Consider the following 19,030-nt stretch of genomic DNA (forward strand, 5'->3'; position numbering starts at 1 on the left):
TATTATTCAGATGTTTTAATTACAAGTAGGAAACATTTATGGTTCTGCAATGATGACAGGTCACGTGATCCAAACATGACACTGCGGGGGGTGGAATGTTCAGCCACATGAGGGATAAAGGAACTTTAAAATAGTCGCTTTATGCAAAAAGCCAAAGCCAGATTTGTGTGTGCGTGTGTGTGTGTGTGTCACTGCTCAGCCTGCTGCGTGTCTGTGATGGAGGAGACAGCGCCCTGGCCTTTGCTGACATCACTGATGCACGCCCACTGGCCATCCATGGACTCCTTCCACAGGGTCACCTGAACAAGAGAGAGGTGAGGGGGGAAGGAGGAGGAGGAGGAGGAGGAGGAAGCGGCGCACGGTCCTACCTTGTTGTCTCCCCCGGACACGGCCAGGATGTTCCCCGTGATGGACCAGCTGACGTGCCAGACCACGTCGTTGAACTTGTGCAGCAGCTTGGCCGTCCACGTGTTGCCGGCAGGGTCGTCACACGTCCAAATAAACACGCGGCCGTCCTGTAACGGCGTCCAAAAGTTGAGAAGTGAGTGCAGGGCTTGGGCGCCCTCTAGTGGAGGCCATGTCAAAGCAGACATTTCTCAACCTGCCATGCGAGTAGGGATGGGAATTTCTTTATACACTTCCTACTCTGCTGACGACCTATTTGGATTAAAGGAGAACTAAAAGGTAAATTAGCATTCATTTCGTTGAGTCTAGAGGTACAGACCCTACAGAGAGGTCTTAAAAAGGCACATGGCAGAGCAAATAAATAAGAATTAAATGTTCTTCTGTAGAATTTAACAAAAAATAAAGCATGTGGAAATTGCACAAGAATGTAACATTTTCAAAACGTTTAAGAATCTCCCTAGAAAATACACTGGTGAAACTCCAAAAAAGAGAAAAGCCTCGCTGTTACAGATTTTTTTTGTGTGTGTAATTTTTTACAGGGTCGCATGTTTTTTTGGTTTTTTTACAGCATATGAATGCGCATTGTGTTCTGCATCCTGATTGGCTAAGGGACTGTAGACCGTTGTCAATCAGTCTTCTTCCATGTGTCCTGTACATTACAGAATGCATACTGTGGAGGGGGATATAATCCTGAACAAGTTTTTAATATGGATGAGACAGATTTATTTTGGAAACCAATACCCTCTCGCACCTTTATAATGCAGGACAAAGCCAAAAGAGTAGGATTTAAGGCCCAAAAAGATGGTGTGACTCTGGTTATGTGTGGAAATGCTGCGGGCTTTATGATAAAGCCCATGCTTATTTATAGGTCAAAAAATCCCAAAGCCCTAAAAAAAACAGGTTTTGATCTTTGGTTTCATTCTTTAATACAGTAGTGTACTGGACTTACTTTTTTAAATTCACAAAGGTGTTTAAATGAGAGAAATGTGAGAAAATGTTAATGCCTGTCTGAGAAAAGTTTATAAAGTGCGTGGTTAGGGGTTTTACAGACTTAAAACATATATAAGAAACTAAAAAACATTTACTGTACTGTACTGTAAATGAAAAAAACATAATAAAAAAATTGTGTAAACGAAAAAACATGCACAGTAAATTAAAGAAAACATCCTGTAAATGAAAAATAATTGTGTAAACGAAAAAAATATATAATGAACGAAAACAAAAAGCGAAATAAAAATAAATTCAACTTCTACTACACGGATTTTACATAAAGTGGGTATTTTTTGGAACGTAACCCCCGTGTTAAACGAGGCATCACTGTATTGTGGAAAGGTTTGTTTAGATTTAAAAGGTGAAACTAATATAAGACATAGGGTCATAACATGCAACTCAAGATATTTCAGACTTCTTTTGATATCATTTCGGTTTCTGAAAACCTTCAATTGAAAATGTCCAAAAATGTGACTTTCACCTTTATAATGGAAATAACTGAGTGAAAATGTTGTTGGGGGAAAACATGCAACTTTTCTCTGACGACAGTTGAACATTCCCCTATCAAAAATCAGGAGCACTGTGGAAAATGTCTGCAAACCTTTGACCACAAACTGAGTGTAATCTTCCATGTCACTTTAATTGAACAAATAATGTCACCAACATGATGGTCAGTGTTAATTAGTACCTGTTGTATTTACACCAGATGACTGCTGCTTGGATGAGATCAACGCGGTTCAAAAAGGCGACATTCATTCATAATTATTTCATGCTCTGTGTTGAAATGATTGAAAATATTGTTCCTATGTCGTCTTGATGAAATAGCAACCTTGCCGACATTACAAGTAGCGCTGTTGCAATCTTTTCTTGTCAAATGTAGCCAAACTTTGGCCGCCATGTTGCGTAATGACGTCAGGAATTGTTAAAGGACTCGTTTTAAAAAAATGCCAAGGAGTTGATAGCCTGGAAAAGGTTTTGGATTCCCATCCCTAGCTGCAAGTGCTACCTAACGTTAGAAGATCTGACCTGGGAGCAGCTGGCGATGGTGCTGGTGGGCAGGCCAATAGAAGGAGCCCAGCCCACGTCTCTCACCCAATCACTGTGGGCCTCCAGCTTCTGGTCCTCCTTCCACTGGCCCTCTTCTTCTCTGTGCAGGGAAACATGCGGCGTGAGTGAAAGGAAGGTGCCACACTTTGCATTTGAAGCGCATAAATGCCAGCCATGGTGGGACTCTTTGGCCACCATTCAGGAGCTACGAGTCCATTAAAAATGGATCATTGATGCATCTTTTATTTATTTATATATTGATGCACATTTACATTTCTTCTCACTAAATAAGCAGTTATCACTTGCAACTAGGGTTGTACAGCATACCGGTACGGTACTTGTAAAGTATCGCGGTACTAATGAATCAAAATTTGGTACTATACTCTGAATAGTACCGGTTACCATATATATATATGTACAGTGCCATTTTTGATTCATTAGTACCGCGATACTAACATATATACCGTGACCCGCCATATATATATATATATATATATATATATATATATATATATATATGTATGTACATACATATACAAACCCCGTTTCCATATGAGTTGGGAAATTGTGTTGGATGTAAATATAAATGGAATACAATGATTTGCAAATCATTTTCAACCCATATTCAGTTGAATATGCTACAAAGACAACATATTTGATGTTCAAACTGATAAACATTTTTTTTTTGTGCAAATAATCATTAACTTTAGAATTTGATGCCAGCAACACATGACAAAGAAGTTGGGAATGGTGGCAATAAATACTGATAAAGTTGAGGAATGCTCATCAAACACTTATTTGGAACATCCCACAGGTGAACAGGCAAATTGGGAACAGGTGGGTGACATGATTGGGTATAAAAGCAGCTTCCATGAAATGCTCAGTCATTCACAAACAAGGATGGGGCGAGGGTCACCACTTTGTCAACAAATGCTTGACCAAATTGTTGAACAGTTTAAGAAAAAACTTTCTCAAGCAGCTATTGCAAGGAATTAAGGGATTTCACCATCTACAGTACGTAATATCATCAAAGGGTTCAGAGAATCTGGAGAAATCACTGCATGTAAGCAGCTAAGCCCGTGACCTTCGATCCCTCAGGCTGTACTGCATCAACAAGAGACATCAGTGTGTAAAGGATATCACCACAATGGCTCAGGAACACTTCAGAAACCCACTGTCAGTAACTACAGTTGGTCGCTACATCTGTAAGTGCAAGTAAAAACTCTCCTATGCAAGGCGAAAACCGTTTATCAACAACACCCAGAAACGCCGTCGGCTTCGCTGGGCCTGAGCTCATCTAAGATGGACTGATACAAAGTGGAAAAGTGTTCTGTGGTCTGACGAGTCCACATTTCAAATTGTTTTTGGAAACTGTGGACGTCGTGTCCTCCGGACCAAAGAGGAAAAGAACCATCCGGATTGTTATGGGCGCAAAGTTGAAAAGCCAGCATCTGTGATGGTATGGGGGTGTATTAGTGCCCAAGACATGGGTAACTTACACATTTGTGAAGGCGCCATTAATGCTGAAAGGTACATACAGGTTTTGGAGCAAAATATGTTGCCATTCAAGCAACGTTACCATGGACCTTATTTCAGCAAGACAATGCCAAGCCACGTGTTGCATTAACGTGGCTTCATAGTAAAAGAGTGCGGGTACTAGAATGGCCTGCCTGTAGTCCAGACCTGTCTCCCATTGAAAATGTGTGGCGCATTATGAAGCCTAAAATACCAAAACGGAGACCCCCGGACTGTTGAACAACTTAAGCTGTACATCAAGCAAGAATGGGAAAGAATTCCACCTGAGAAGCTTAAAAAAATGTGTCTCCTCAGTTCCCAAATGTTGAGTGTTGTTAAAAGGAAAGGCCATGTAACACAGTGGTGAACATGCCCTTTCCCAATTACTTTGGCACGTGTTGCAGCCATGAAATTCTAAGTTAATTATTATTTGCAAAATAAAGTTTATGAGTTTGAACATCAAATATCTTGTCTTTGTAGTGCATTCAATTGAATATGGGTTGAAAAGGATTTGCAAATCATTGTATTCCGTTTATATTTACATCTAACACAATTTCCCAACTCATATGGAAACGGGGTTTGTATATATGTATATGTATGTATATGTATATATATATATATATATATATATATATATATATATATATATATATATATATATATGGCGCGTCATCACGTCGTGACATTGCTGGTTTTACGAGCAGAGGAGCTCAGGAAGAGGTGCTTTAAGACATGGCTAGCTAGCTAGCAGCTAACATCCATCCGCAGTCAGCAGGGTTTTAGTTACTTCTAAATCACTAATCCTCGCCTGCATGGCGACAAATGAAATAAGTTTCTTACAAGTATTATTATCACTGGAGGATGAGGAATAGCTAAACATGCTTCACTACACACCGTAGGAGGATACAATAGCTCACCGCTAACAGCAGGCTAGCACCCCTAAATGTAAACAAATACCATGGGCGGATCTACACCTGACATCCACTGTAATGATACCAAGTGTATCTCGTCCAGTGTTTTTCAACCTTTTTTGAGCCAAGGCACATTTTTCGCGTTGAAAAAATCCGGAGGCACACCACCAGCAGAACTCATTAAAAAATTAAACTCAGTAAAAAGTCATTGTCGCAATTGTTGGATATGAATTTAAACCATAACCAAGCATGCATCACTATAGCTCTTGTCTCAAAGTAGGTGTACTGTCACCACCTGTCACATCACGGCGTGTCTTTTTTTGAGTTTTTTGCTGTTTTCTTGTGTGTAGTGCTTTAGTTCTTGTCTTGCGCTCCTATTTTTGTGTCTTTTTGCTGTTTTGTTGGTATTTTCCTGTAGCAGTTTCATGTCTTCCTTTGAGCGATATTTCCCGCATCTGCTTTGTTTTAGCAATCAAGAATATTTCAGTTGTTTTCATCTTTCTTTGTGGGGACATTGTTGATTGTCATGTCGTATTCGGATGTACATTGTGGACGCCATCTTTGCTCCACAGTACCGGTAAGTCTTTGCTGTCGTCCAGCATTCTGTTTTTGTTTACTTTGTAGCCAGTTCAATTTTAGTTTCGTTCTGCATAGCCTTCCCTAAGCTTCAATGCCTTTTCTTAGGGGCACTCACCTTTTGTTTATTTTTGGTTTAAGCATTAGATACCTTTTTACCTGCACGCTGCCTCCCGCTGTTTCCGACATCTACAAAGCAATTAGCTACCGGCTGCCACCTACTGATATGGAAGAGTATTACACGATTACTCTGCCGAGCTCTAGACAGCACCGACACTCAACAACAACAACACATAATTTGCAGACTATACTTACTGGTATATAAATATTTTTAACCCAAATAGGTGGAATTAGATCATCTCCCACGGCACACCAGACTATCTCACGGCACACTAGTGTGCTGCGGCACAGTGGTTGAAAAACACTGATCTAGTCGATACCACTATGATTACATCAATATTTTTTATCGTCACAAAATATTTGTTCCTTTTTTTTAAATGTATATTATGTTTATAAACTCAGGAAATATGTCCCTGGACACATGAGGACTTTGAATATGACCAATCTATGACCCTGTAACTACTTGGTATTGGATCGATACCTAAATGTGTGGTATCATCCAAAACTAATGTAAAGTGTCAAACAACAGAAGAATAAGTGATTATTACATTTTAACAGAAGTGTAGATAGAACATGTTAAAACAGAAAATAAGCAGATATTAACAGCAAATGAACAAGTAGATTAATAATCATTTTTTACAGTTTGTCCCTTATAATGTACAAAATAATAGAATATAAATGACACAATATGTTACTGCATACGTCAACAGACTAATTAGGAGTCTTTGTTTGTTTACTTACTACTAAAAGACAAGTTGTCTATGTAAATAGTATGTTCACTATTTTATTTAAGGACTAAATTGCAATAATAAACATATGTTTAATGTACCATAAGATTTTTTGTTAAAATAAAGACAATAATGACATTTTGTGTGGTCCCTTTTATTTAGAAAAGTATTGAAATACATTTTGGTACCGATGTCGGTACAAAAATATTGGTATCGAGACAACCCTAGCTGCTATATGTTTGTGTTTTGAACTCACTTTAACATATTGTATCTTGAAAGTATTCACAGTGCTTCACTTTTTACACATGTTTCTTCTATAGCCTTATTCTTAAATTGAATTTTTGTCCTCATAATTCTACACACAGGACCCCGGAATGACAAAGTTTGCTTCAAGAAAAAAGCAGTGTGTGAGTGGACATAGTTGGTAGGACTAACTTACTTCCAGAGTTTGACCAGGTTGTCACAGCCACCGGACACAAAACGTTTGACGTAGTTTGGTTTCTGTCCTGACGGCTGCTCGATCAGGCTGCCTGGGACCACGGCGTGAGCCCAGCTAACTGCGTTGCAGCCGATCTGAGGGGATGTTACACACACATCAGTCAACACTGGAAGGGGTTACCGTGTCCTGGCTGGTCTTCACTGGACTCACTGTGTGTGCATTGTTGATTTTCTTCACGTCCCACTGCTGGTCTCCTGTGAGCGTCAGGAGAGAAATGGCGCCGTCGGAGCTGCCGCATGCCAGAATCAGCCCAAATTCATAGGGACCCCAGCAGACGGAGTTGACTGCGAGGAGACGGAGCGTAAGGTCTCGACGAGGAGACGCGGTCGGAGCGCTGGCTCACCTGACGACTCGTGTCCCGTGTATTCGTACATCTTGTCCCAGGCGCCGTTCTCCTCCTTCCAGACGATGACTTTGCGGTCGTAGGAGCAAGAAGCCAGGATGTTGCCAAACATGGGGTGGGCCCACGCCACCTGCCAGACGGGACCCTCGTGCCTGCGAGAGGAACACCATGGTGAGATCACTAGAGCTGCACCGTTCATCCACATCCAAGTTTGAATGAGGCGAGAGTTTTTTATTGCTCCACCCTCTCCAGCATTTGAGACACAGACGTGTTGGCCAATCAGAATGGTTTAAGGAAGTGGGTGCGCTAAATACGCTAACAGCAAACACTATGGTGGTGACTTTATGTCACAGTAGAGTTAACTGAACACAGTGAGCCCTTTTTTCACTCATTCACAATCTCTGTCTGGGTGGGCTGCCAGTAGTGTTGTCCCGATACCAATATTTTGGTGCTGCTACCAAAATTATTTTGATACTTTTCTGAATAAAGGGGACCACAAAACATGGGATTATTGGCTTTATTTTAACAAAAAAACTTAGGGTACATTAAACATATGTTTATTATTGCAATTTTGTCCTTGAATAAAATAGTGAACATACTAGACAACTTGTCTTTTAGTAGTAAGTAAACAAACAAAGACTCCTAATTAGTCTGCTGACGTATGCAGTAACATATTGTGTCATTTATATTCTATTATTTTGTCAACATTCTGAGGGACAAACTGTAAAAATTGATTATTAATCTACTTTTTCATTTACTGTTAATATCTGCTTTTTTCTGTTTTAACATGTTTTATCTACACTTCTGTTAAAATGTAATAATCACTTATTCTTTTCTTCTTTGATACTTTACATTAGTTTTGGATGATACCACAAATTTGGGTATCAATCCGATACCAAGTCGTTACAGGTATAATGTATTGTAGCGATGTATGATCATACATTGGTCATATTCAAAGTCCTCATGTGTCATGGGACTTATTTCCTGAGTTTATAAACATAATATACATTTTAAAAAACCCGAAAGAAGATATCGAAAATATTGACGTAATCGACTAAATACAGACCTGTAATTGGTATCATTACAGTGGACGTTAGGTATAGATCCACCAATGGCGTTTTTTTACATTTTGACGCCGGTGAGCTACGGTGTGTAGTGAAGCATGTTTAGCTATTCCTCGTCCTGCAGTGATAATGATACTTGTAAGAAACATACTTTATTTGTCGCCATGGAGGCGAGGATTAGTGATTTAGAAGTAGCTAAAACACTGACGATTGCGGCGGGTCTTTAGCCGCTAACTAGCTAGCCATGTCTTAAAGCACCTCTTCCTGAGGGTGATTCAGTGATAACTTCACCTTTATCATCAGTTTTTAGACCAAAATACGTCCATTCTCCCTTTTCTGTCTACACACTGTGTCTGCTTGTAAGTACTCTGTGATGGTAAATGGGTTGTACTTGTAGCGCTTTTCTACCTTTTTTAAGGAACTCAAAGCGCTTTGACACTATTTCCACATTCACCCATTCACACACACATTCACACACTGATGGCGGGAGCTGCCATGCACAGCGCTAACCAGGCCCATCAGGAGCAAGGGTGAAGTGTCTTGCTCAAGGACACAACGGACGTGACTAGGATGGTAGAAGGTAGAGATTGAACCAGTCACCCTCAGATTGCTGGCACGGCCACTCTCCCAACTTCGCCACGCCATCCCGTGATTGTGCGCTGCCGAACATGCTCCTCTGCTCGTAAACCAGAAATAACTCGACGTGACGACAACAAGGACGCGGGGAGGTGGAGGACCGGTACTTTTCAGAGGCGGTATAGTACCGAATATGATTCATTAGTATCGCGGCACTATACTAATACCGGTATACCGTACAGCCCTAGCTGCCAGTTTACACACACAGGAAGTACGGACAGACAGCCTCGCCACTCAAAACTTCTGCAAAGTAACAAAAACTTTGAGGAAACATTTCAAAGTTGTAGGAATATTTCAGCTTTAAATCGGATCGAACAAGTGAGAACGCCGTGGCGGAAAAATGAAAACGCGACTTAGATTTTCCAACAGGGGAAAAAATTATTAATACTTACGTATTTTTTTTCCATTTTATATTTTTATCTATTTAGATAACTAGTTATTTGCCTTCCAATTACACAACAAAGGTAAACAATTGTACAGTAATGAAAAATAAAAGTTGATATCTAGAGATGTTCGATAATATCGGCAGGCCGATATTATCGACCGATAAATGCTTTAAAATGTAATATCGGAAATTATCGGTATCGGTTTCAAAAAGTAAAATTTATGACTTTTTAAAACGCCGCTGTACGGAGCGGTACACGGACGTATGGAGAAGTAAAGAGCAGTCGTGTCTCCCAGTCAGCAGCTCCTCCCCTCTCCCCTCTCCCACACACAACACAGGAGTTGATGACTGCAGCATGAGAGGTTTACTGGCGACGCTTGATGACCTCATCAAACAGCCGCGAGCGGAGCATAACAATAACAAGAGTGTGTTGTTGCCGGTGCTGTAGCCGTGGCTAACAAACGAGCAAACTCGGTGACTGACTAACGACACCATGTCTATGGTTTGGGATTATTTTAAAGTGTCTCTGACGGATAAAAAACTGGCAATTTGCAATGACTGCAACAAGTTGGTTATGCAAGGAGGAACCAAGACGTCTTCCTTTAATACGAGCAATTTGATCTCCCACCTCTTCAAGAATCAGAAGGAGATACACGATGAATACAAGCGGAAGATGGATGAAAAGCAAACACCGAAAAAAAGTAGTACCACACAGTTGTCGCTTAAAGACTCCGCCGAGAAAAAACAAAAATACAACAAAAACCACCCCAGGGCGAAAACCCACGTTGTGGTTAGGGACAACGCACGCAGTATGGCAAAGGCTACGGTGGAGTTTGGATTGCACACACTTTGCAGCTTGCAGTGAGCGGAGCTGCCCTGTCTCAACGCAGCATTTCAGAAGCTCTGGCTGACTGGTAGGCCACTTCAAGCACTCACCGCTAGCTTGCAGCACATTTGTGTTACTCATACAAATATGTTAGAGCAGGGCAGATTGAGCCCAGTTTATAATTTCCTGTTATACAGTATGCCAGGCAGTCTTGCACTAAATGAGGACTATGTTATTGTGTACTTTATTACTCTAGTATACTCTGGACTGAAGTTGTGTGCCTTCATTGTTTTTGTAGCTGTTGTTTTGAGGCATGTTTAAAAAAAAAATGCACTTTGTGAAAGTCAAAGTATAGTATTTCCCATAGTTGTAGTGGGTATCAGGATTATCTCAGGGAGAGCATGTACCAAATTCCAAGATGCTGTTTTGAGGCATGTTAAAAAAAATAATGCACTTTGTTACTTCAATAATAAATTTGGCACTTTTTTCCATAACTTGAGTTGATTTATTTTGGAAAACCTTGTTACATTGTTTAATGCATCCAGCGGTGCATCACAACAGAATTAGGCATAATAATGTGTTACGGTAATTCCACAACTGTATATATCGGTATCGGTTGATATCGGAAACGGTAATTAATAGTTGGACAATATCGGAATATCGGATATCAACAAAAAAGCCATTATCTGACATTTCCATTGATATCCTTTTAAACGGTTATTTTGATTACATTATAAACACTTTATAGTTTTTTTATGGACTATTTCTTCAGTTGAAGAGTATGACGTAGCTACGAGTCTGTCTGCATTAGGGTTGTACGCTATACCAGTACTAGTATAGTATTGCGATACTAATGAATCAAAAACGGTACTATACTCTGTTTGAAAAGTACCGGTTCCCCATTTTTAAAAACATTATTTTTTAACGGGCATATATGCGCGTCGTCACGTCGTGACATTGCTGGTTTTACGAGCAGAGGAACATGTTTGGGAGCGCACACACACGGAGTACTTACAAGTAGACACAGTGTGTAGACAGAAAAGGGAGAATGGACGCATTTTGGTGTAAAAAGTAAAAATAAAGGTGAAGTTATAACACTGAAACACCCTCAGGAAGAGGTGCTTTAAGACATGGCTACCTAACTAGCAGCTAACATCCATCCACAGTCTGCAGTGTTTTAGCTACTTCTAAATCACTAATCCTGGCCTCCATGGCGACAAATAAAGTATGTTTCTTACAAGTAGAATTATCACTGGAGGACGAAGAATAGCTAAACATGCTTCACTACACACGGTAGGAGGATGCAATAGCTCACTGCTAGCAAAAGCTTGCACCCCTGAATGTAAACAAATGGTGGATCTACACCTGACATCCACTGTACCGTATTTTCCGCACCATTAGCCGCACCTAAAAACCACAAATTTACTCAAAAGCTGACAGTGCGGCTTTTAACCCGGTGCGCTTTATATATGGATAAATATTAAGATTCATTTTCATAAAGTTTCGGTCTCGTAACTACGGTAAACAGCCGCCATCTTTTTTCCCGGTAGAACAGGAAGCGCTTCTTCTTCTACGCAAGCAACCGCCAAGGTAAGCACCCGCCCCCATAGAACAGGAAGCGCTTCTTCTTCTACTGTAAGCAACCACCCGCCCGCGTAGAAGAAGAAAAAGCGCGCGGATATTACCGTACGTTTCATTTCCTGTTTACATCTGTAAAGACCACAAAATGGCTCCTACTAAGCGACAAGGATCCGGTTCATGAAAAGACGCAATCTCTCCATCCTCACACGGATTACTATTTCACAGCAACTGATATTCCTGTGAACCGCACTGTGGATACTGTGGATACAACGGGAGCACGTACGGTGAATATTCGCACCACAGGGAATGAGAAGTCATCCTTCACTGTGGTTCTAGCTTGCCATGCTAATGGCCTGAAACTTCCACCCATGGTGATATTCAAAAGGAAGACCTTGCCAAAAGAGACATTTCCAGCCGGCGTGATCATAAAAGCTAACTCGAAGGGATGGATGGATGAAGAAAAGATGAGCGAGTGGTTAAGGGAAGTTTACGCGAAGAGGCCGGGTGGCTTTTTTCACACAGCTCCGTCCATGTTGATATACGACTCTATGCGCGCCCACATCACAGATGGTGTCAAAGAACAAGTGAAGCACACAAATACAACACTCGCCGTCATTCCGGGTGGGTTAACCAAAGAACTCCAACCGCTGGATATTGGTGTCAACAGGGCATTCAAATCACGACTGCGAACGGCGTGGGAACAATGGATGACCGAAGGCGAACACACCTTCACTAAGACAGGCAGACAGCGCCGGACGACATACGCCAACATTTGCCAGTGGATCGTAAATGCCTGGGCAGATATTTCGGTCACAACTGTGGTCCGAGCTTTCCGGAAGGCAGGATTCACAGAACTGCTGGACAACAGTGACACTGACTCCGATGACTTCGACGAGACGGAACCGGCCATTTTGGATCCCACATTTGCCCAACTTTTCAATTCGGACACCAAAGACGAAGAATTCGAAGGATTTACGAATGAAGAATAACTTCAGAAGGTGAGCGCTATGTTTATTTTGTGTGTTGTGACATTAACGTTCGAGCAACATTATGTTGCTATTGCTCTGCACTATTTTGAATTTTACTATGTTTGTGATTGCACATTTGCGTACATTTTGGGACAGAGTTGTTAGAACGCTGGTTTTTAATATATTATTAAAGTTTGACTGACCTATCTGACTGTTTTTTTGACATTCCCTTTAGCGCAGCGTAGGCGCGGCTTATAGTCCGGGGCGGCTTATAGGTGGACAAAGTTTTGAAATATGCCATTCATTGAAGGTGCGGCTAATAATCCGGTGCGCCTTATAGTGCGGAAAATACGGTAATTATACCAGGTACAAGAGCATATCTAGTCGATACTACGATTTCATTGATATTTTTTATCGTCACAAAATCTTTCTTTCTTTTTTAAAAATTCATATTATGTTTATACACTCAGGAAATATGTTCCTGGACACATGAGGACTTTGAATATGACCAATGTATGATCCTGTAACTACTTGGTATCGGATCGATACCTAAATGTGTGGTATCATCCAAAACTAATGTAAAGTATCAAACAACAGAAGAATAAGTGATTATTACATTTTAACAGGAGTGTAGATAGAACATGTTAAAACAGAAAATAAGCAGATATTAACAGTAAATGAACAAGTGGATTAATAATACATTTTTACAGTTTGTCCCTCATAATGTTGACAAAATAACAGGTAGATAAATGACAATATGTTACTGCATACGTCAGCAGACTAATTAGGAGCATTTGTTTGTTTACTTACTACTAAAAGACAAGTTGTCTAGTATGTTCACTATTTTTTTAAGGACTAAATTGCAATAATAAACATATGTTTAATGTACCCTAATATGTTTTGTTAAAATAAAGCCAATAATGTCATTTTTTGTGGTCACCTTTATTTAGAAAGGTATCGAAATACATTTTGGTACCGGTACCAAAATATTGGTATCACGACATCCCTAGACTGCATAAAGACAACTATTTGTAAAAGTAGATGTATTGCATATAGTTCTCATGTGTGGCACCTTGAGACGAGAACACGTTGATTGAGTCTTCCTTCACTCCTTATTTATGCATGTATGAAATGTAAACATTGCCAATCGAATCGCGATCCTGGTGATAAAACTTGCAATTGTTTTTTTTCTTTCTCAAAATCCTGCAGCCCTATCCTGGACTCTCACCCCCTGAGGTCCGCCACCAGTATCTGGCCCCCGTTCCTCACGTCGAAGATCTTGAGGGTTCGGTCGGAGGAGCAGGTTGCCAGGCGAGTACCGTAGTAGTCCATTTGAGCGTCATGCTGCAACACACAGTACTTCATGAAGTGATGTCATCATTATTTGTTCATGCACAAATATTTTGGATGAGGTTGAAGACTTAAATGACTCTATGGACTAAATCTATTTCGCCATGGTAACGCTCGAGACGAAAGTGTCGCGCTTTGTAGACTGCAGACTTTCCTACCTCCGCCAAAGAGGTTTAAGTTTTCACCAAAGTCTGTTTGTAAAAGCAACAAAACTCAAAAGTTATGGACTAATTTTTATGAAATATCGAAAAAAAAAATCCTCTCATCGACTACAAGCACACTTCACTTCCTGCTTACGGCCTTCCACACCACCACCTTGTGGGTCCCACGCTGTGCAAAGCATCCTGGGAGATGTCATTTATTTTCAGAGCAACTGCACACCAACGTTTTGTTTGATGCCGTCACACGTCACAGTATTATTGTGAAGACTTTAAAACCGAAATACTGCGGTATCTACAAAACCGCTACAGCCCTACTGATTAGCTGAGACTCAGGAAGCAATACGAACATTAGCATGCTAACTGTTTTACCCATTTTTGCACCCAAACGCCATAAAACTCAGTACTCAGTACAGTAGTATGCGGACGACACAACAGTAGTGGGACTCAACCGTGACAACAACGACATGGACTACAGGGATGAGGTGAAACACCTGGTTGACTGGTGCAGAACCAACAACCTGGTCCTGAACGTCGACTAGACCAAGGAGATCATCATCGACTTCAGGAGGCACCAGTCCAGCCACACTCCACTCTACTCTACATCAACGGCACAGCAGTGGAGATGGTAAGCAGCACCAAGTTCCTGGGGGTGCAGATAACTGACAATATGACCTGGTCCCTACACACTTGTAAAAAGAGCTCTGCAGCGCATGCAGTTTTTGCTTGAGATGAAAAGAGCACAGCTCTCTCCCCCCGTTCTCACCACATTCTACAGAGGCACTATAGAGAGCCTCCTGACCAACTGCATCTCTGTCTGGACTGGAGCCTGCAGTGCCTCAGACTGCAAGTCTGCAGAGAGTGGTGAGGACGGCGGAAAAGATAATCAGGACTCCTCTTCCTCCTATCCAGGAGATCTCAAAAAGCCGCTGCCTGACCAGGGCTCAGAAAATCTGCAGAGACTCCTCCCACCCCCACCAAGGACTGTTTTCACTGCTGGACTCTAGAAAGGGGTTCCACAGCCTCTGTAGCAGAACTTCCAGGTTCTGTAACAGCTTCTTCCCTCAGGCCATCAGACTCTTGAACGCATCATAATAATCCCCTCAATTCCCCCCCCAAAACGGATTAACTGGCTGGAATATAAAGACAATATAACTTACATCCATAAACGTGGATGCATATGCAAAAGTGCAATGTATTTATCTATATATCTGCACATTATTGCTCTTTTATCCTGCACTACAACCAGCTACTCCAACAAAATTTCGTTATTTTCTGTACTATAAAGTTCAAATTTGAATGACAATAAAAGGAAGTCTAAGTCTTAAGTCTAATTGACACATGCTAACCGTTAGCATGCTAACCTTTTAAAGCTAATTTTACGATGTGTACGCTTCATAGTCAAATCAGGTGGTACTTGAAGCATTCTGACTGTTAACATGCTAACTTTTTTAAGCTACCGTATTTTCCACACTATAAGGTGCACCTTCAATGAATGGCATATTTTAAAACTTTGTTCATATATAAGGCGCACCGCATTATAAGGCGCATAGAATAGACACCACAGTAAAGGCTGGGGTTACGTTATGCATCCATTAGATGGAGCTGCGCTAAAGGGAATGTCAACAAAACAGTCAGATAGGTCAGTCAAACTTTATTAATATATTACAAACCAGCGTTCTAAAAACTCTGTTCACTCCCAAAATGAATAAACAGCTGTTTTATTATTATCCCCGAGGTAAAGTCAGTGACGTGGTGTTTCGTTTATCTTTTAACAACAGCAAGGTATCACATGTGGTGCAACATTTATATCACATAGTGGAGGGGAACTTTTCCCTGATACAATAAACACGTAAAAAACAGTGATACTGTTACGCTAAATCAAACGTTAGTGCAATCACAATATAATAACACTCGAAATAGTGCAGCGCAATTAACAATATATCAATAACTCAACGTTGCTCAAACGTTAATGTCACACAACACAACACACAAAATAAACATGTAAAGCTCACTTTATGAAGTTATTCCACATCCACGAATCCCTCGAATTCTTCTTCTTCAGTGTCCGAATTAAACAGATGGGCGAATACGGCATCCAACATGCCTGGCTCCGTCTCGTCGAAGTCGTCATTAATTGTGACAGTGTTCAATTCTCTCACTGCTGCTCTATTCCCGTGTTCTACTGCGTGACTGATCGTCTTAAGTTTAAACTCTGCGTCGTAAGCGTGTCTCTTAATAGGAGCCATTTTGGGGTCTTTACATAAACAAACAAATGGAAATGAAACGGCACGGCACGGCACGCCTCGCGCAGTCATATATCCCAGCATGCACCGCGTGCTTCTTCTTCTTCTACGGGGAAAAATTAAGTCGGCGGCCGCTTACCGTAGTTGCAATTGATTGATTGAACCTTTTACCTGTTGGAGGCTCAATATTGGTTCATATATAAGGCTCACCGGATTATAAGGCGCACTGTCAGCTTTTGACAAAATTTAGTTTTTTAGGTGCGCCTTATAGTGCAGAAAATACGGTAATTTTACAATGTGTACGCTTCATAGTCAAATCAGATGGTACTTGAAGCATTCTAACTGTTAGCATGCTAACGTTAGCATTAAAGTTTGGTTTGCACATTTCTGCTATGGACTAAAAGCGCCGCCCAATGCTGTGTTTGATGTTCAACAACAAAAGCATGACTTACGATCATGTCCTCGTGGGAGGTGTCCACGGTGTTGATGACGGAAACCTGTGAGTGACATTTAAACACATTTTCATTGCCATGTTGTAGAAATCACAATTTAACGCTATGTAAAACTACTTAGCTACTAGTGATGGGTCCGGCAACACCGATGCATCGGCGCATGCGTCGAGCTCATAGCGCAAAACCCTGTGTCGGTGCGCGTACCGCTTTTAGAAAGTCACGTGACCGATCATGAGCTGTTTTGGTCACGTGACCGATATGCGAACTGTGTCGCACTGACGCCTCCTCTGTGCCCTGTGAGCGGGTCTTTTCTACAGCCGGAGAAATAATAACTAAGAAGAGAAATCGTCTAAAATGTAATACGTCGGAAAAACTTTTTTCTTTTTTTTTTTTTATAAAAATGTGTAAAAAAATAATATTAAAGAAATTCCCAGTCCACAATCATCCACAACACGTTCTCTTAGATTTCCATGTTATGATACATGTTCACATTATTTATTGACTGTATCTAAAAAAGATACAAATATATTTTTATTTAAATGAAGATATGAAATAATCCTAAATGAAATACAATGACTTGGTTTATATTAGCCCGTAAGGACCAGATCAGTCGCCCGCTGGCCTGTTCTAAAAATAGCTCAAAGAGCAGCACTTACCAGTGAGCTGCCTCTATTTTTTTAATTTTATTTATTTACTAGCAAGCTGATCTCGCTTTGCTCGACATTTTTAATTCTAAAAGAGACAAAATTCAAATAGAATTTGAAAATCCAAGAAAATATTTTAAAGACTTGGTCTTCACTTGGAATAAGCGGTAGAAAATGGATGGATGGGTCTTCACTTGTTTAAATAAATTCATTTATTTTTTACTTTGCTTCTTATTACTTTTAGAAATACAATTTTAGAGAAAAAATACAACCTTAAAAATGATTTTAGGATTTTTAAACAAATATACCTTTTTACCTTTTAAATTTCTTCCTCTTCTTTCCTGACAATTTAAATCAATGTTCAAGTAAATTTATTTATTTTTTATTGTAAAGAATAATAAATATTTTAGCTTCTGTTTTTTCGACGAAGAATATTTGTGAAATATTTCTTCAAACTTACTATGATTAAAATTCAAAAAAATTATTCTGCCAAATCTAGAAAATCTGTAGAATCAAATTTAAATCTTATTTCAAAGTATTTTGAATTTCTTTTAAAATTTTTGTTCTGGAAAATCTAGAAGAAATACTGATTTGTCTTTGTTAGAAATATAGCTTGGTCCAATTTGTTAAATATTCTAACAAAGTACAGATTGGATTTTAACCAATTTAAAACATGTCATCAAAATTCTAAAATGTATCTTAATCAGGAAAAATTACTAATGATGTTCCATAAATTCTTTTTTTTATTTTTTCAAAAAGATTCAAATAAGCTAGTTTCTCTCTTCTTTTTGTCGGTTGAATTTTGAATTATAAAGAGTCGAAATTGAAGATAAACTATGTTTCAAAATTTTATTTTAAATTTTTTCTTGTTTTCTCCTCTTTTAAACCGTTCAATTAAGTGTTTTTTCATCATTTATTCTCTACAAAAAACCTTCGGTAAAAGGAAAAAAAAATGTACGACGGAATGACAGACAGAAATACCCATTTTTTTTTATATATATAAATTAATTTATTTAGCTATTCTTGTTTAAATCACACTTACGTGTAACTTACAAATGACAATATATTTATTTATTTAAGTGTGTATCAAACTGGTAGCCCTTCGCATTAATCAGTACCCAAGAAGTAGTTTTTGGTTTCAAAAAGGTTGGTGACCCCTGTACTAGGGCATAAAATCAGTGTCAGTTGAGTCGGTCCATAGGTTGCCTGTAGGGATTTTTAATGTCCAGCAGATGTCAGTATTTAGTGACACAGTATCGACACAGTATCAATACAGTTTTGCAATGTGTCGAAACGCTTCATGAGGCCTCATCAACCCATCACTATTAGCTACTATGCTAACGTGTTAGCTACGTCAGCGTGAAGACTGACAGGAGACACAAATAATGAATGTGCGACTTTAAACACACGCTACCGTACTCACCATGACTGTAAACTGTCCACACGCTCTTCGAATCCAAAGTTTTTTCCAACTATAAAGACAGAAATGAGAGGATTCGCCAAGGATTCCGACGTGGCAGCAACCGAGGAAGCCGCTTCCGCTTGGAGTCTCGAGGAGAGTCCTCCGCCGGAAACAACGAACGAAA

At 40.0% G+C, this 19,030-nt stretch overlaps 1 protein-coding gene across 1 annotated transcript; it reads right to left on the bottom strand.

Moving 5' to 3' along the window:
- On the bottom strand, positions 1-19,028 carry sec13 (SEC13 homolog, nuclear pore and COPII coat complex component). The gene is made up of 9 exons (XM_061985405.1): positions 18,868-19,028; positions 16,801-16,845; positions 13,823-13,938; positions 7,135-7,286; positions 6,942-7,075; positions 6,732-6,865; positions 2,422-2,542; positions 369-515; positions 1-299 (listed from the first exon to the last, which is right to left on the bottom strand). The coding sequence occupies exons 1-9, from the start codon at positions 18,868-18,870 to the stop codon at positions 189-191; spliced, it is 963 nt and encodes a 320-aa protein (XP_061841389.1). The 5' UTR covers positions 18,871-19,028; the 3' UTR covers positions 1-188.
- Between the last annotated feature and the right edge of the window lie 2 nt (positions 19,029-19,030).

This window comes from Nerophis lumbriciformis, linkage group LG23, assembly GCF_033978685.3.
Source record: "Nerophis lumbriciformis linkage group LG23, RoL_Nlum_v2.1, whole genome shotgun sequence".
NCBI classification, from domain to species: Eukaryota; Metazoa; Chordata; class Actinopteri; order Syngnathiformes; family Syngnathidae; genus Nerophis; species Nerophis lumbriciformis.